Raw genomic sequence first — 20,068 nt, 5'->3', positions numbered from 1 at the left:
TGAAAAAAAAAAAAAAAAAAAAAGAAAAAAAGACTGCCATAAGGAATCTCATTAAATTAACCTGCAGTTACCTAATGAGTCCAACAGCCCTCAAAAATGTCTTACTATGTCTTAATGACATAACTATATGTCATAGTTAATAACTGTGGAAACCTTAGTATCTTAAGTTGCCTATAAATTATTCTTGGTTTTTTATTCAAGCTCTTTGTTCATATATATGAACGTGGACTCATAATTTGTAAATTTATATATACCCAAATTCATGAGTTACAGAAGTTAGTCAATGAAGTGAAAAGGCATTGTTCTTAAAAAAAAAAAAGGGCTGTATGTACAGCAAATGTTCAGCATGATTCTTGTAAAAAGTGGTTTTCAGCTTGCACTACATACCTGGTCCTTAAACTGCATTGCACTTTTTTCTCTTTTTTGATGTGATGATTACCCAAATGTAGAGTGAACTGAACTATATACCCACATCTATTTGTCAGTTAAACTGCTGCTTCTGAAAGCGACACATTTCTAGCCCAGGCTTGGGCCCAAATATGGAAAAGAAAGTTCCGTGTAAGGTTTCTGACACTGTGAAATCTAGAGGTTATACCTATACCTATTCTATGCTTTTTTCCTCAGGAAACGTGGTTAGGATCAAGAGTAGTAAGGTCCTTTGTGTTTTGGTGATGGACAAAGATAAGGAAAAAAGATGAATCTTTTGGGGCAAAGGTAAACCAAAAGAGGATATGAGGGAGGGTTTAAACCTTGGACTTCAGAAATGGAAAATAAGTTATTAAGCATACAGTTCAGCAGTCTGTTATTTCATATATGAAGATTGGTTGTAGCCTAAGCAGTATTTTTTTTGGAAGAAATTACTTTATAGGAATAAGACGTTTGTTCATTATGGTTAGAGAATAAAACATAGAGGTTTAACAAAGGCTGCTTTTTTGGCCAGCTAAAGAAATATGATGTCCTTGTTGTTCTTGCTGAATACATACAGCTGCATGGATGCCTTTGCTCTGTGTGATGAAGCAAGATTACCTGAAGTGTGGTATCTCACTGGGAAACCATTGCACACATTTGTGAAATGTCATTTGACCCAGCACCACAGTATTGTCAGCGAGATCACTTCCCTTGTTTCTTTGCCATATGTCATAAATGTACCTATGAGGCTTTGAAGCCAGGTCAACAAGAAAGTTGCTAGATGCTTTCCACTGTGCTGAAATATTCAGATATTTTTCAGAGTTCTAAAACAAACAAAAAAGTTTAAAAGTTTAAAAAGTTACATCTGCAAGAAGTGAGTAGCCAGTAATGAACGTTGCCTCCTGCACAGCCTGTTGTGACAGAAATGGTTGTTAGTCACAAATCAATAACTTCGGATTGCATATCCAAATAAGTCATACAGCAGGTACCTCTTTTCTGTATGGCATACTATCTCTGACTACCATAAAGAAAAAAAAAAACAATAGCACAAAACTTCTTCATTATAGGCATGAAATGTAATTCAGTTTTATTCTCTAAATCCCATTTTTTGGTTTACATCCAGATATTCATTCCAGCATGATATCATGCATATCTTCTACACTTTTATAAGAATGCAGGATTAACACAGAGATGATTGCAATTTATAGCAATTGGATTTTATTAAATTAGTGTGGGTTTGCGTTATCAACTCATTCTTCTCTATAATTTTCCATAGTACATAGTCAAATAATGATAAATGTAAAAAACCCCAAATCTATTTTATATATTTATATTACTGTTTGTACTGCTTCCACACCAAGGCCACATCATTAATACTCACAGAAAAAAAAAATAGCTGTAAGCATTCCTTTAAAAAATGGGGAAAATACAAAGATTTGTTTTTCAGGACAATATTATCCTGAACCTTTAATTCAGTGGAGAATTACCAAGAGATGTAGTCACTATTGCAAATACCTATACTCATTTAGCTCATGTTAGAATGCACACAATTGTTTTGGCTAGGGTACTCTGTTAAAAATAGCTTATAACAAAAAGATGAGGTAAAGCAGAAGGGCCTCAGAAAAATGAAGGTAGTTGCCTCAGTTGTAAATTTATAGTAGGAGTAAATTTCAGTAAATACAGTAACTTGAGCATTTTGTGGCAAAAATTATTATTGTGCCTAAGAATAATTTAGCAATAACAAGACTTGAAATCAGTGGCATGCACCAGAGAAATGCAAAATAGGTAAACATAATTGATAAGGAAATTATTTTAAAGCCTTTTAACCTGTAAAGTAAAGAGTGTTCTCTAAAAGATTTAGTGTAGATAACTATAAATATTTGCTTTGCTTAGCGTTGCATTCAGTTTTCTTACTTCCTAACATCAATTTTGTGTTTTCTTACATGAATACTTCTATGATTTAGGTAATTAAAAGTCTCTATCACAAATATGTTTTTTAAAAGCTATAAAGTGAGGCCAACAGTTGCAAAGTTCATTTCAGTTTATGAAAAATGGTGAAGCAGAATCCTTGTCCCACAGACTCCTTGCAGGAGTCACTGCAGCCTGCAAACAGTGGCGGAAGCCACTGCTCACTGTTCTGGGAGGCTTTGTAGACCATGGCTCAGCTGGTCACACCTATTACCTTCTGTACCCTCTCCTTTGTGCATCCCTGCACAGAGCATTATGCAAAGCTGGACTTCAGGAGGAGCAGAATTAACTTTTAGGAAATGGTGGGCTGAAATCTTGGTAAGTGTCTTGAAAATACAACCATTTGGGATTTTGTTTTTGGTTGGTGGTTTTACGCTGTGGGTTTTTCTTTGGGTGTTTTGTTTTGTTTTGTTGGTTTTTTTTTTACTTTCAGAAAGCAGTTTTGGTCCCCAGATACCTAATTGTGCAGTTTACTCAGGTGGATGTGAATCAGAGAATCATTAAGATCGGAAAAGACCTTTAAAATCATCAAGTCCAGCCATCACCCAACACTACCATGACCATTAAACCATGTGCCCAAGTGCCACATCTACTACACATGTTTTGAACACCTCCAGGGGTGGTGGCTCCACCACCTCCCTGGGCAGCCTGTTCCAGTGCCTCACACTGAAGTCCTCCCTGTGAGAACTTGGAGAACACTGGGCAGCGCCTGAAGATTCAGTGAAATTCTGAATAAGCATATATTGTATATTGGTTTTAATGTAACACACTTTTTATTTTAAATTTGCTTCTGTGGTTTTCAGCATATAGAGCCATTTTTTTTTAATTGCTTAAGTGGAGGTTCAGGCAGAGCACCAGCATCTATATTTATATCTTAATTTTATTTTCAGATTACAAAATATAAATACTTAAGGTATGTATGTTGTTATTGTCAAATCTTTTATGAATTGCCTGTACAAATGATGATATTGTATATAAGGCATAAAAATATTGCATTGCAAGTTGCACAGTCATTGAGCACTGTCTAAAGAACGTAAGCATCTGAATAATCTGATTACTGCAGTGGACTCTAATTCTTAAACTGAGAAGTTGATTTATTTTAAAAAATCAAGTAAAATCTTTATGTATCAATGTTTTACGGTATGGAAGTGTTGGACTGCTTAAATTGAACGGAGGAAAAATAAAATGGAAGTTACACACAGTATTGTGAAGGAAACACTGACTCTGCCAGTGCAGGAGCATCAGAGTATTTCATTTTAACTTTTCTGTCTGGACACACTTGACACCACTAAGGATAAAATTACTTTTTAATTTACAACTTATCTCTCTACACTTTTTGTAGTGGTCAGAGTTCCCTATTCTTCCCTAAGGCTATATTTTAAACTTTCACTTCAGCTGCCATTTTAAATTAACTTTTAAGAGTGTGCAGAAAGGAAAAACTTTCTGTTCCTCAGTGACTCTCCAAAAACACAAGTTCCAGCAGGATTATCCATTAGAGAGAACCTTGAACTGTTTTTCTTAAGGCCCTGGTGCTTACTCAGTCAGCATGCTGTTCAACTCGGTTTATATTTTGTTCACAGTCATTAAAATCCCAGACACACATGCTCATATGTATTTTCATGCATGGAGTGTTCGAGAGGGCATAAAGAAGAGTGGAAAAGAAAGACATATTGTGTGAATTGCTACTTGATGTCAGCGTGCACGAGGTGCTGCACACCTGGCATCTGCCTGCCCTCTTTTGTTTGCCATTCTAGTTTTGCTGTCACACAATAATGTAGCCAGTGGAAAAGCAAAGCAGGCTTTGAAGCATGAAAAATGGGTATCTTAATCATCGTTCCCCTGCTACCAAAATACCCACGGTTTGCTTCCTTGGAGTATTGAATTTCCAGTCTAGTGATAGTGTTTCAATGTCTGCAGCAGATACTTAATTGGTATTGTTTTAACATGCAGTAGATAAATGTAGGTGAAAACTAAGCATAGTTGCAGAAGAGGCACGGCAAAGAGTGGTACAGTGGAAATGCAAGCAGGAAGAGGGATGTAGGAAACAGGGTGAAGAAGAAAGTAGGAAAGAATTCCTATCACATAAAATGTACATGACTTTTGTCTGACTTTTTTGCCACCCTTATCTGACATTTTACAGCAGTTTCTGTTCTCTTTCAAGGGGACTTTTTACAATACTGAGAACTTAAAACAAAGGGATAGGGAAATGAGTAGATAAATTTTGTACTTGGTATCTAGAACCTGTGAAATAGGTTTCAGAGGAACCTTTATGGGTTCCTGTGAATAGGTGAACCTGTGAATAGGTGAAATATGTCATCTTTTCAAATCAGTGTTCTTGACAGAGGGGATTCTCTGTTTTTGCAAATGATCTGCAGTGGCAATGCATTTGTTCCTTTTTGTTACTTTCATTGTATTTTGGTTTGGTTTTGGGTATTTTGGTTCTCCAGAAGCATTATTACCTTCTCACAGCTAGATAGTAATCTTCTTATCCTCAGTAGGTTCAGTAGGCTGGAATAGACTGAACATGAGTTAATGCTGCCCTAGTTAGCATAAAGGTGGAGCTTTCTTGTAAAACTTGCTGTGTGGCTGTCTGTGTCCAGCCGTGGGTCCTCCTGGTTTCTTTGGCGTGGTCCCCCTTTGATAGTGCTTCGATTGCTTGCTTTAGTGATCCTTTTGCAGAAGGAAAGAATGCCTTCAAAGATTTGTCTTTGAATCTTTTTCAGGAGCAGAAAGTCCTCTTACCATGACTATTCCGAGTGTAATGGCACTCAGGCTGACGAAGCCTGTAGATAGCAGTTTTGTGCTCTATAATAGCCCATACTATAAAAAAGATGGAAAACTAAAATTCAGTCTGTGTTTGGACAAAAACTACTTAATTTCTTTTTATTACCTGACCCTTAGTTTTAATTCAGAAACTCTTTTGAACTGAACTGGCAACTAGAACCTAGTTTCAGGATAAACATTCAACTGAGAATTTTCTCATTCTTAATTTTGATGTAATCTCCAAAAGGAATTCACATTAATTAACCTTCTCCTTTGTAGATTGAAAAGAAACAATAAATACTTTTAGAAAAGGAAAAAGAATATAACTAAGTCTGCTCCAGTGTTATTAATTTCAAATAACTCTGCTTTTGCCCCTTGTGAAGTTCTTTCCACAATAAAAAGTTCCGCACCAAGCTTGTTTCCCATTCATCAAACATCACCTTAATGATGGCTGAGGTAATTTGGTATTGAACTGCTTGATTACATGTTTTTCTCTGTGGCAGACAGTGTCTGATGTAGCAGGTCAGGACTTGTCTTCAGTGGTATGTCACTGATGTGATGCAATGAGTCTCAGTTCCAGCCAGTGCTGAGGATGAGCTCCCACTTGAGGCTGTGTCTATGTATGAGTAAAGGGACAGTGTAGAACTTGTCTTCCTAAGGAAATAGTTGACTTATTAAACATTGCCTGACAAACTAATATACATAGATTTTTTATTTTAGGTTCAGCTCAATTTAGGCTCAACACAGTTTCCTAAACATTTTCTGAGCATGGCATTTGGGAAACAGTAGACAACCATACAATTTGCATGAAACTAAAACGAGATCTATCTGAGAAAATAATTAGGCTTAGAGGAGAGGTTTTCATTTGCAGGGTGTTTCTGGAAAGGAAAGAAAAATACACTAATGTGTAAGTAAAGCCTCATATTACAGGCTCTTGTCTGTTATTGTCTAGAAATTGAATTAACCTCTCTCTTGTGCATATAATTGAAAATGTAACTTAGGAAAGGCTGTACAGAGATTAGGACTGAAGGTCTAATAAGCAGAAATAGTAGCAGAGGTCCTTACACCAGGAGAAGAGAGGACATGTGACAAGGGAGGAAAAGAGGGGGAGAGGGGGAAGACAAATGTTAATTTTGGTAATCAAGCTGACAGAACAGATTTGTGTCCAAGCCCTGTAGTTGTAAAAGTAGGCTAAAGGGGTGTACTGAATAAACAAATGGAAGTTTGTTAGTTCCTTCTAAAAATGATACTTACTGCATGGACTTTCTGGGAACAACAGAAGAGGAACTTAGTCTTTTAATTATAGAAGACAATTACATATGGTTTTAATGCCACTATCAACTTTTTTTTTTTTTTTTCCTTCAGGAATAAAAGATCTATTGTTTGTAAAAACAGAAGGCATGTCTATGGTTCTGGATGTTATTAAGGGGGATTGTCTTCTGTGTAAATCTTTTAGATTTCTTAACTCTTCATTCTGAAATAAGCATGAAATCTCCAGTTTTACAATCTAGTATTTTCAGAATAAAGTTTTGTAACATGTTTTATTTCTGTTAACTACATGTAGTTTACTAAAATAAAAAAAGAGCAATAGAAGTGAGGCTGCTATTTTCTAAAGACTCATCATTAAACACTTCAAAGCACCATGTGCTGATTTCAGTTACAATATAGAATTTTGCACAGAGTCATGTCGTGTCTTCTTGTGTGCCATGAGACTGAACCAATCTTTTATGTTCTTTTTTTTTTTCCTCTGTCTTTTTAAATGTGTGTGGGCTGCAGATGGTTCTGTGAAGGAAAAGAACTCCATAATACCCCTGACATTCAGATCCATTCTGGAAGTGGAGGACTTCATTCACTAATTATAGCAGAAGCCTTTGAAGACGATACTGGACGCTATACTTGTCTGGCTTCAAATTCCCTTGGTTCAGATAGTACATCAGCTGAAATATTCATTGAAGGTAAGAGGTGAAATAAGAAGATACACATACACGAAAGGATAACTAAGCTGAAGTTTATTTTTGTTTCTGTATATTTTTGGTGGTATTTTTATTATTGTTGCCCTGCATCCCTTTAATACAACAGATTTTGCACATCACATCATATTAATTCAGGTATTTGAAGGAATGCTCCAAGAATCATTGGGTAGATTGCTCAAAATTAAGAATGGAAAGCAAGGAACAAGCATAGCTTTTGGCATACAGTTAGCTTTTCTATAGTACCCTCTGTAAATCAAAGATCTGACTGGTGATACCAGTAATGATTTTCACAACAGCAGTAATCCCCATCTCAATTCTGAAATTCTTTCCAGTGCAGGTGAATGTGGCTGTCCCAAATGAGAGTTCTTCAGTTCTGGATAAATGTATTATAATTCTTCATATTTAGTACACTGGCTTTAAGTCAGGTTAAAAGTCAGTCATACTGGATTTGTCCAAAATCGACTGCTAGTAATTGTTGAAATATTTATTGACTTCAAAATTACTCGTAATTATTTTCTCTGAGTAAAGTTAATGACGTGAGCATCAGTACAATTATTAAATGTATTTTTTTAGTGGAGGATGATATTTTAAGCATGACTATATTAATTGCATATCGGATCTTATTTTACTTCACGCATCTTTCAAACATTTTTACTATATGTATTTTGTTACCAGTTTTGCAACACATCCAAATTAATTTAAGTGGTTAATTGAAAGCATATAAAAAATAATGTAAGAAAAACTCATAACAAATTTGAGTAGTAGCACAGAAAAATGATTAAATAGCTTTTGATTAACAAAGCAATAAACTTTTCACTATAAATTAGATAAATTATGACAGATGTGCATTTATAGTGTTTCATTATGTTTTTTATTCTAAGAATTTTGTTATCCCAGATTGGGGTATAACAGCAAAATTCCCAAGGCTTTTCTCATTCTTTCAGATTCTAATAAGACTTTTCTTTACAGAATTAAGCATGATTTCAGAAATACTCAGGTATAGTACAAATATAAATACTGTGTGGTTGTAACAACAGAAGTATACTAAAGAAACAGGTAGAGAGATAGAGCGAATAAAACAATTCTTTTTTTATATCTGTCAAAGATTTACTATGTGGAAGTGCTATCTTGAAGTTCTATAGCATGTATCTTTGAAAGAGAGAGAATAGTGCAAGTTGTTAGGCTCCTCTCCTATGGCATTTAAGGAAACCACATTGTGACCCATGCATTGGTTTGTACTTCAGCCTTGATGACAGTGGTGCCTCATACTTCCATCTGTGCAGCAGGCCCAGCCACACAAGACCTGGTTATCCTTTGCTCAAGAGAAATGTTTTCATGTAGACCCACTTTGCTCACTTGGCACTACTTCTCTCTTTTTACCTTTCCTGTGCTACTTGTTCCTTTGATTTTTGTAGTCTAAACTTTCTAAATACACGAGGTGCTCAGGTTTCTCAGTCCAAGCATTGTTTCATTGGAATCGATCTGTATGATGGATATTGATTATTAATTGCCTCTGATTTGTGTCACAAATACATCTATGCCTACGTAAGCACAAATCCTTTGAGGAATAGTATGTACTGTATAAATGTCTAGAATAAATGTTGTGTGAAGTAAAAGTTGTTAGGAAAATTTAAGACAAAGGAAATAAGTGCTTTTGTATTTTGTTCTTTAAATGAGTTCAGGGTATTGCCAAACACATAGAGTATATCAAGACTTCCACTGGCAAGAAATACCAGCATATAAATGTTATGCATAGATTAATATAAATAGTCTGAACTCTGGAGATTGTGGGTAACACAAGTTTAGTCTGAAAATGTCTTGCTGTACTGAGTTGCTCTTACTTAATGTTGAAGATTTATCTGTGTATAAGCCATATGTTTGTTCAAGCTTCAGGCTTTAACATTCAAGTAAATAAAATCATACGTTTCCAGTAAAGTAATAGTAGTAAGCATATTTTTTTTTGGGCCACATTTGCTTCAATATGAAGGAAGACAGCTAAGAGCAGAGGGAAGACAGTTTGCAATTAAATTGGCATGGTTGTGATTTCTATAACTGTCAAATGTACACAGTTACAATCCCTCATCAGACAGGAGAAAGTGCAGTAGTTTATTACAGAGAGTTCTTGAAGTGAAATGCGAAAATAGCACAGTTTCTTTGGATTGCAGACATTAAATGCACCAGTAAAAGGATATGACATTATTGAAAATACTTTCTTTTCCAGGTGCCAGTTCCACAGATTCAGAGAGTGAAAGTTTAATTTTCAAATCAAAATCTGGAGCTATGCCACAGTAAGTGTGCAAAGTAGAACCAATGTGGTGCAAATGTTCTTATTAAGGGGCACTGGAAAATATTTGGTGGTTGTAGATGTGAATAAGCATCTTGGGTATATTTGTGTATGTCTTTTCTCCTTCTCTCATGTGATATAAAAGTATAGTATTGTAACACAGATTCTATTAATGTGCTTGTTCTGTCAGAGGATTCTAGCCCCTAGACAACTCTTGTTCTGATATCAACTTTTCATATTCAGAATTAACTTTAAGTTAACCAAGTCTTCATTTGTATTCACCCTGCCCTGTGCCTCCAAAAAAAACCATGCAGAGACCTACAATTAAAGAAACAAACAAAATACATTTTCATTTGTATTTTAAATCAGTGCTTTTTAATGGGTGTGAAAGTATAAATTAGCCAAAGATTGGGTTCTATTCAAGCTTCCTCCAATGTTGATCCTTTCAGCTGATAATGACATGTTTCAAGATATAGAAAATACAAGGTGGCTTATCAGTTAGAAACTAACATATTCTGATTTCAGATCTTATCAAGTGTTTGCTGTTTTCTGTTTTTTTTCAGAGCCCAAAAGAAAACCACATCTGTTTCCTTGACAATAGGATCTTCTACACCAAAGTCTGGAGTCACCACAGCTGTTATTCAACCTATCTCTCTGCCCAGTCAGCAGGTATGTTTAGAAACCAATTTTTAAATTTGTAGAAGTATTTTAGGTTTTATTTCAAAATTTCCAAGTCCTTAAATTTTGAGGAATTATATTGTTGAACTATGAAGTTACTTTTTATTAAGAATTAATTTTTTAAAAAAAATTAAGTATATATATAGCAAATGGGGCATAAAAGTAAATATAAATATGGATTCTTACACAGTGTGGATCAACATAGCATGTGATCAGCTGACAGATCTGGAGATAATGGAAATTACTGAATGTATCATTTAATAGTGACTTGGTCCAATTCCAAAGGAATGTAATAGAAATTGATACCTACAATATTTTTTAGCAAAAGTTTGAAATTTTGTTGTTAAATATTGATGTAATGTCTCTGAGCCTTTTAGAGGAAATTAAATTTTACTGTCTAGAAGTTAAATGTAGAAAATCAATGTTCATTAATTTGTACCAAGTTTTAATGCCACTGTGGTAACTTCGAGTTAGCATACAAATAATAAAATATAAATAACATCTTTTCCCTTCCTTTGGCTAACCTTGATAAATTTTTCAGTGCCTAGATTTATTTATTACTACATCAGCCTAGGGATGTAATAACAGGAGAGACAAAAAATGCTTCAGTCCAATGGACTAACTTGAATGACATTAGCAGTAATCAAACTCTCAAAATACTTCTAGGTAAAGGCAGTGAGATGCAAACTTCTGGTATGAAATATAGAAGCCCCTAAAGCTTGCATTTGGATTTCAGAAGTATAACAGATGTGAATAGTGATGTCACTCAGGAAATGTGCTAGAACACCACCATAATAAGACTGTACATTTGAGAGAGTTTGCCTTATGGCATAGATATATGCAGGCCATATTATTGAAACCAATATTCTCTCAATTTGATAGCATTGTTGCATTGCTTTGCAGATTCAAAGCCCTACTTCATACCTCCACCGTGTGGATGGACCTAAGTCTGGCTGTTCTGCACCTGTTTTTACAAAGGTATGCTTTATCCATCAAGGTTTTGATATCACACTCTGGTCATCCAGGAGGAAACCTCAAAATTATGTATCCTAATGAAGGAAAGTTTGATTATGTTAAAAATTTTACAGTTTTCATTATTCTTTTCAATGCTAATGAAACTTCCTAGGAAAATACTTTCCACTGCAACTGTGAAGTTCTCAGGCCTTCTGCCCTATTGAAATGACTAGCAGAATTACATTGATATTCTGTAAGTGTTTGTCTTGTGCACATGACAGTCCTCCATTAAGAATTCTTCATAAAATAAAACAAGAACAAATAACACATGCTTTTTGACTTTGTTTTAGAAAGAATAATCCATGCAGGTATTTTAATTAAAAAAGCAACTCAGATATTCGGGATTACAAAACGTTATGAGATGTTTTGCAAAATGTAAGACATAGACTTTCTAGAGGAGAAACTTAATTCTTAAAAGTAATTCTTAAGTAATTATTTAAGTCAATTTTTTTTTCACATCCATCACAAATTAAACTTTAGAAGTGGGAATTAGGTAATAGCAAAAAGAAGGACAGCATATTTCCCTAATCTCTAAAATAGAATTGTAATTGAAGATATGATTTTTGATTTGCCTTCAAATGATCATTTCCATAGCCATAAGTATTATGTAGTCATCACTTGTTGAAGTCAAAATGAAGGAGGTATTTCTGATTATTACTTAAAAGAAAAACAAAGAGTTGACTAAAAGCTAATATGGAACAACATGTAGTTTTGCCTAGAGATAAGTAAGAGTAAGCCCTGTTCTTCACAGCTTTCCAGCCTGGCTCCATCATAGTCCTTTTTCTTGCCAGGAAAGGTCTGATTCTATCCTTCCCAACTCTTCACTAATATTGCAAGTACCATAAGAAAATGAATAGTGGAGGTGAAGAGGTTAGAGAATGTGGTTGCTGTATGGTAGGGAGGCAGGCAGCTTCCTAGGAAGAGTGGGAAATAGGAGAAATCCATCCCCCATTCAGAAATTACTAAAGCAATCAAAACTCCACTGTTCCTTCCCAGTCCTGAAATCTCTTGTCTGTGAAATCTAGTATTAACTGGATAAAGCCAGTTTGGGATGTACCAAATGGAAACAACTTTAATGACAGAAGAAATGAACCAGATGTTAACAAAAAATACGTTTCTTCAGCTTCCTCATGCAAATTTTTTTCTATACAAACTTCAGGGAATAACCAAAAGATTTTTAGGTTTCTATGTAACAGAATTCTCATGTATTGGTTAACCAGAGATTTATGAATAGTAACTAGGGGTAACAATGGTCTCAGACCTAACTTCAAGTATTTTGCTGCATCAAGGCCTGAACCTTTATTAATAACTTGAAAGGGAATGAGACAGCTAGTATAGTTAAAAAGACTCTGATCATAAGATGGATAACAAGGGTAAAAATAGTGGCTGTCTCCTGTCAATCCCATTCCTTAAAGTACTGTGATTCTCATCTCTCACTCTAGCTCTTCATCAAAGGTTTAGACTCTTCCTGATTTTTTTTCTCAGAGATATACACACACACACACACACACACACATATTGCAGCCATAACACTGTCTCAGAAGCTATCCATACACAAGCTAATATATCCTAATCATATTTGTGCCATCTAATTTTGCCTTGTTGGTTATAAATGGCTTAGAAGAAAAGCAACTCTGCATTCTAGAGGTTGACCTGAAAGCAGCAAAACTACTCTCTCAGGACCAAGTCAATCAATGTGTAGCTTGTTGAAGAATTTTAATTCCATTCTGTGGAATAAGGATGGAAAGAAAGGTCAGGCTGCCACTGTCTACTTGTGGTCCAAGGAATGAAATACTTCTACACCTTTTCTATCTTTGATCATAGTAAGAATGTATTTGAAAATAACCTATTCAGTCATTTTTAACTCTATAGCTAATATTAAATTTAATCAGAGTGAAATTACAGCTCAGAAAATGTCTATTGCCGAAATATAATGACACAATAAAATAAATTTGAAATACAAAAGGAAGAAAAGACTATTTTTAAGAATGTCAAATGCTCCCAGTTCATTTGAATTGTGATTGTTACATTTTAGGGGCTACAAAACTCCACAGCATCTGAGGGACAAGTCGTGGTATTGGAATGCAGGGTCAGAGGACCCCCTCCCATTCATGTTAAGTGGTTTCGACAGGGTGTTGAAATCCAAGACTCTCCAGACTTCAGAATTCTCAAAAAAAGTAAGGCAATAATCTGAAGTGGCTACTTGTGGTATGGTGCGGGGAAAGTTCATTTAATTAGTCTGTGAATAGAGAGATTTGGATACAGTCCTCTCTTGCTCACATTTCTTCACATTTTTATAATGGCTACAAGTAATAATTAAGCTACTGCTACCAACAGACAATTTAATTCTTCCTTATTTTGTAATGTGTCTGCACAGATTCTGTACTTGTCTACAGTACTTCAGTATAATATGTTAATTCATTAGACTGTCTATTCATGAAATCCCTAATACTGTTTTTCTTGTTTGTTTCTTCTTATGATGATGCAATACACAGAGCCACGATCTGCAACTGAACCTGGTAAGAATCACATGAAAGAGTAATCTCTTGATTCACTGGGTCTTTGGGTTTATACTGAAGCCATAAATAGTGCTGCGATCTGGGGTCAGGGCTGCCCCAGAACCGCGACAGGTGCTGTCTGTTAACCCCCTCCCCTCGAAAGGGAAAGAGAAAGGGAATAAGGGAGAGAGACTTATTGATAAGAAAACAGCTTTAATACTACCACTAATAATAATAGTAATAATGATAATAAAATTGAATATGTACAAAGTCAGTACGGAACCCAACTCCCCCCGATGGCAACACGTCACCGTCACCCCCGGCTGGGGAGCAGCCCCCCCCGGGCGGGGGGGGGCAGCCCCGGGGGAAGGGGGTCCCAGGCTGGACTCAGCCACAGAGGGTGGCTGAGTACAGGAGATGGGTTCTGGAACTCAGTTCAGGAACACAGGGTTTGGGATCAAAGGCAGGATGGTTGAAGTCCTCCTTGGATGCTGGCCACTGCAGCAGAAGCAGCCAGCAGCAGAAGGCAGAAGAGAGGCAAAAGGGGTGATGGAAGAGCTTGTCCCTCCTGATCCTCCAGCTTTACTGGATATGATGGCTGTGGGATGGAACACCCCACTGGAGAGAGTATAAATTATGGAGTATAAAATAAAACAAAAAATTTCTGTCTAAGGCCTGGGTATTCCCAAAGAATATCTCTGAACTGAAAGACCTTAGCAGTAGGGGAAGGGGGAAAGTTTTAAACTTTCAAGAGTCACATTGGCAGTCTTTGACTGCAAGTAGAACAGACTTAGCGGTTGAGTGATGTAGCAGTGTGGCCATGAGGATGTGGACTACAAAAAAGAAGTGAAAGATTAATCCTAGGAGAAACACATCTTTCTCTTTGCTTTCATGGAAAGGAGAGGAGGTAAAGAGGGTAAAAGCTTCTGCTTTTCTCTGTCTGTTGTTCACTAATTGTCTGCTCAAGACAAAAAGCTCAAATTCCGTTGTGTGGACAGTTGAGCATAAAGGAAATTGTATATTATACCTCCTGCTAGATTTCTTTTTCATGGTCAACTAAGTAGTTTTCTGTACTGTTAGTTGCAATGTTCACATAGTCTGATAGATGTTGCTGCGGAATAGGTAAGAATATTCATGATAGTTCACAAAGCTAAAAATTTCTTTTCATGACGACTCACCTGTGATGGGAAATGGGAGGTGCAATTCTGAGTCCAAAAGTATAATCACCTTGTCAGCCCTCTCACATACCTTCACCATCGTTCTGATGATACTGAATGGTGTCCTTCCCATGTCTGGTTAGCTTGCAGACCCTGGGAGAAGATATCTTAAGCCTTCTAAATAGTGCTGGGGAATTGATCCTTTCATGAAAGGTACATTTCCTGAGTTTTCACAGTTACAGAGATGTTCTTTAACACCAAGGTATCTCATGCCACTCTCGAGGTGGGTGGCATGGCAAGAGTAGGAAGGCATCTCAAAATATTATTTTGGTATCTGTATTGTTGCAGTTTAGTATACATAACAGTAGTGAATGCTTGACAGCAGAATGTCTATTTTTTTTTCATGCTTATAATTCTATTGTTAGATATATATAAGCACCCTGCTGCCACCCAAAACCTAAGAAAGAGTTTCAGTTTGGTATTTTGTTCTCCCTGGATTCACTGAGCTAAGTACAATCCCTGTAAGATTTGGACATGTATCAGTTCCTGTTAAGCTCTACTAAATAATGTGCAGTGTCTTATTCTCTGCTAAAACTGACAGTACACTTACTGGCCTATTTGTCTAGGAATTGACATGCAAAGGGAATATAAATAAAGTTTGGGCAAAATATATTTATTTATTTTTTGGCATAAATTATGAGTAGCATTATGTGTATTAGTAGTAATACTGGTACTAAGTGACACTGATTTTTAAATATCATGAAGGATCTTAAAATTTCTACAACAGGAAGCTGGGTGGTTACCAGAAATGTAATAGATACAGCACTGTTTTGTGATGCAATTGAAGAATTTCTTAAGAAGCTAGACAAAACAATACCTGCAGAGGAGTTTGTTCATAAGCAAACATATAACTGCTCTTCAGTGCAGATGGTGAATATATACAAGACTGAGATGACCAACATGCCTACGTTAGATAAGTAATCTAATTTCAGAATTTTGAAAGATGGACATGATTTCTAAAATTTTTTTTGAGGCATACAACTTCCATGGAATTTTACATAAACTGTAACAAGTTGTAGTGTGACTTTAATTGCTGGTTTCCAACCAAAGTTCAACTGTCAATAAAAACGTTATACTGCTCAAAAACATTGGTTATCCTTTGCTAGATCAGTATTAATGATTTAAAAGAAAAATGTTCCATGAGCTCACATAGGTAAGAAATTAAGAAGCAAGGAGGGATTTTTTGGCTAGTTTTTGTAGGTGCATTCTGTCTACCCTAATGTTTTTTGCACTCCTTCTTCTGTCTAGACAGAAATGGGTTTGCATCACAAATCTCTACAGACTGCTTTAATAGCTAGTCAGATTACTTAAAGCCAGCATCACAGTTTGTCAAATTACCTGCTCTGTACTTCTTTCATGGATGTTTTGACTTTGTACTGATTGAATCCTTCAAAGGACAGGCTGCCTGATAATGAAAAATCCCATGGAGTCGTTTGCCAGCTGTTGCTATTTTGACCATTATTCAGCTGTCTGGAGGCAGCCACAAACTGTATTAAACTATATGAAGTAATTTTTCTTAAATTGCCAGGGAATTGCCACATATACATGCTTTTTTTTTCTAAGCACAATACTGTGTATGTTCACTAAAAACATCTCAAAAAATACTCATTACTGCTCCTGGGTTGTGCTTTCTTATTCTGCTTGGCTGCTGTGTTGCAGAGCTTTAACTTTAGTGAATAACTCCTTTAGAAATCCCCCTCCTGTTTCTGCATAACGTTTAAAATGCAAAATATATGGCAAATGTTACATAAATCCTTACTGCTTACATACACAGAGAAAATCAGCCTTCTGATAGCTGATGAAATTCAAAACACAGAAGCTTCAGTTAGGTCAGTGTGCATGTTGAATCCTTGCTTTTTTTTGTGAAAACAAAAGCATTATGGCTGTCTGGCTCCTTTTTTCGCTGCTGAGCAACAAAGTAGGGCTTGAAGAGAGCAATCTCCAATGAGCTATAGCTTAAGATACCACATGAAGAGAAAAACTGAAAATAGGTTAAAATTATCCTTCACTAAAGGTGAGCTGATCAGCCTATGTGTCAGTTATTTCTAATTGTACTCTGTGCTTCCAAAGTACCTACAGAATTCTGTCAGTGACCCCATTAAATCTCACTGCTACAGCTGTCCTTGCTTGTTGATGCTTTGCAAGTAAACATCTGATTTTTTTTCACTGTGCACTTTAAAAAAAAACATACATTAATCATGACAGTTACCTGGACTATGCTGATTTCTGCTTCTGTGTATACACTTGACAACTTCATACTAGCTGGGTTAGTCATCTACAGCACCATAACTGCCTTAGCATAAGCTGTAGCATAAACTTCTCCTTGACCCTGATAAATGGCTTAATTTCTCCTCAAACATGAACACTGCTTTAGGGACTAAATTCCATGCTGCCACAGCAGTATTCCTGTTTACTGTACCTGAAATGGTTAGACAGCACCCATGTTGGGTGTTGATTACATATGCTGTAACTTAGGTTCTATACACTAAAATTGCATTTTATTGCCCATAATAATATTTCCTGTTGCTTGGTTTTCTTCTCAGTATTTTCTAAGTAGTGTTTGACATATCTTCAAACATAGTCAGTTTATTTTAAAGACTTGTGACTTCCTGAGTGTCATAAATCCTAGTAAATAAGCCAGAACTGCTGTCTTACTGGCTGAGGGTGTATATAGTAGTGACCATCAGAAACAGGTAAATTAAATACTTTTTTCATTGTGTTACTGCAAGTTAAGGTATATACTGGACTGCAATACTAGCATCTGTTATACTGGTCTGCATATTCCATTCTTATCTATTTCCATACTTCCCCATTCTCTTTATATAAAAGATGCACAGATAAGTAAATGAGAAGTCAGCTGATGGGCATATTGCTTTGCCGTTAGTCTGAAAACATCTGATGGCCAGGGGAAGAAGAGGAAAAATAAGAGAGAAGTTCTGTATTATAACATGGCAGGGTTGTTGGTTGGTTGGATTTTTGCCAGGAAACCACCACTGTGACTACAGCTCCGTTCATTGCATCATAACAAATAACTGCTAATAAAAGATTATACTTACTTCCCAGGACTGTCTGTAAATTACAGTGGAGGAAGCTAATGATAACATTTGGAGATGAAGGTGCAGATAAAAGAACTATTCTACCTTTCACATAGTATGTAGGAACAGTCTGATGTAAACACATTGCCAGTGATGAAATTTGTTAAAATGCAAGTCTTCTGTCTTACCAAAGATTATTCTTCCTAATGGACTCATGAACCGTAAAAGGAAAGGATTACTCCATAAAATGTAACCTTTCTTTCTAAATAACTGACAAAGTAGTCAAGTACTTGCATGCCTAAGCATTTTACATGTTTCAATGAACAGAATGCTTTTGTATTCATTTAGTCAAGTGTTAAATATGTTTTAAGGCCCTGAGAACAGCATTTCAGAGCTGCTTTCTGGAACGCATTTTTGTGATGAAATTATTTGTCAGCTGATGATTGCTGGGAAGTAGAACAGACATTATTTACTTCAAATCATCAGATTCTACTTAGCACAGTAACAGAAAGAGAAATAATTACTTAAGTCAGGACGTAAAGCTAGAAAAATACTCAGAGCACTATGTATCCAGAGTGTGTTATGGAAATCTTTAGAGAACATTTCTTTTACCAAATTAGTATTTTATGCTTTCCACAGTAGTAAGCCTTTGGCAAGAACCTGGATGTCAGTGATTCTTGGTTTGGGGCAGCAACATGAATAAAGACAATGGCAACATGTTACTTGCACATGCCTTTTGCCCAAGCTGTCTTTTGGTTAGTTCTTAGGGTTTTTTTTGGTTTCAGTTTAGCCAGTTTTCTCCTGGTTGATCACGACTGTGTTGTAGTTTGCTCAGCCGGCTGAGAAGACTGTTTTAAACTCTGATTATTTTCATCACTAATTTACTTTCCATTTCTTTTACAAGTGTTACTGTAATTTATCAGGTATCATTTACAAATATACCAGTTCAGTAAGCAAACCACATTATGGCAGAATCCATTAAAAATCTTTTATCACTAAAGAGCAAAGATAGCTCTTCTCATGTGACTGTTCAACATACTTAAAAACATGAAGGAACGTTATGAATTAATTAGCTCTGCTGTTTGTAAAATAGTAATTCTGCTGGTTGTTACATTTTGTAGTACCTTTGCCCTCATTCAAACAGCAGTACTCATCATGATGGGAGTCATTTTCTTCTGCAGTCCTGAAATACCCAGCTTTCAGAATTGTGCTGTTAAATGAGCAGGAAAGAAGTCTGCAGCATGGATCAGATTGCATCCCCAGAGTCAGTTCAGCCCAGGAGTATGCACATGAGGTTTAACAGTATAGCTTCAACTGTTTATGACACACCAAGACTCTAAAAAAAGCTGATCTCAGTAGTTCAAAAACTCGCTTGTGTTACCCATTACTTTCCTGATAAGACCTTTCATGAGTCATTAATCTTCCTCTGGGTCAGATAAGATCCAATGTGCTACAGTATTACCAGACATGCTTCTTGCAGCTACACAGAATGACTGGCGTGTGTTGCCAAAAAAAAAAAACCAAACGTGTTCTGCTGTCTGAAAAACAACATTGTGCCAAATATTTTGTTAGTCATTAATTTTTAGCCCATTTCCAGTACAGGAAGTTTTTGGATACATTGTAAATTATAATTGGAAAAATTCCATAACTTTTTTGTTAACTGTCTAAATGAGACAGGCCATTCTACAATTAAAATTAAGAAAGATAACATAGAACCAAATAAAAACTATTAGAAAATGTTTTCCTTCTCCTCTTCTACAGAATAATTTTCGTGTGAAAGTTATTGAGTCTAAAGTATTTTTCCTCACTTTTTAGGTTGTTTTTATTAGTCATATTACATTGATTTTGTGACAGTATGTGGAATTCTGTATAAATGTCCAAATTATTTTTTTTTTAATTAAACTAAGTTCTGTAAACTTTGTTTGGTGAATTTATTTGCTTTAGATACAAAATAATTTTCATGTTAGAAGCTCTTTGGCAGTTCTCTCAGCATTTCTTTCAATAAGGAGCACTTTCTGGTGCCCTTCTAACATACAATGTGAAAACATTACATGGTACTTCAAATAGTTTACGCTGCAATTTACTTTTTATTTCCAGAAGAGATATGTACCCTTGTGATTGCAGAAGCTTTTCCTGAAGATTCAGGACTGTTCACGTGCACAGCAACAAATGACCATGGTTCAGTAACAAGCAGTGCGCAGCTAACGGTCTGCTCAGGTATGTGAGGAAG

General features: G+C 35.9%; 1 protein-coding gene across 1 annotated transcript in view; it reads left to right on the top strand.

Annotated features, from left to right (window-relative positions):
• LOC103769393 (palladin-like) overlaps positions 1–20,068 on the top strand; it is a 33,143-nt gene that overhangs the window by 11,942 nt on the left and 1,133 nt on the right. The window contains exons 2-7 of the mRNA XM_008936584.1: positions 6,916–7,094; positions 9,334–9,400; positions 9,960–10,065; positions 10,978–11,052; positions 13,124–13,265; positions 19,936–20,055. Coding sequence (XP_008934832.1) covers positions 9,393–9,400; positions 9,960–10,065; positions 10,978–11,052; positions 13,124–13,265; positions 19,936–20,055 — 451 coding nt within the window. The 5' untranslated portion in view covers positions 6,916–7,094; positions 9,334–9,392. The remainder of the gene's footprint in view (positions 1–6,915; positions 7,095–9,333; positions 9,401–9,959; positions 10,066–10,977; positions 11,053–13,123; positions 13,266–19,935; positions 20,056–20,068) is intronic.

The sequence above is a fragment of the Merops nubicus genome, unplaced genomic scaffold, assembly GCF_000691845.1.
Source record: "Merops nubicus isolate BGI_N331 unplaced genomic scaffold, ASM69184v1 scaffold16283, whole genome shotgun sequence".
In the NCBI taxonomy this organism is placed as follows: Eukaryota; Metazoa; Chordata; class Aves; order Coraciiformes; family Meropidae; genus Merops; species Merops nubicus.
Note: the sequence above shows the minus strand (reverse complement) of the source record. Positions and strands in the feature narration are given on the sequence as shown.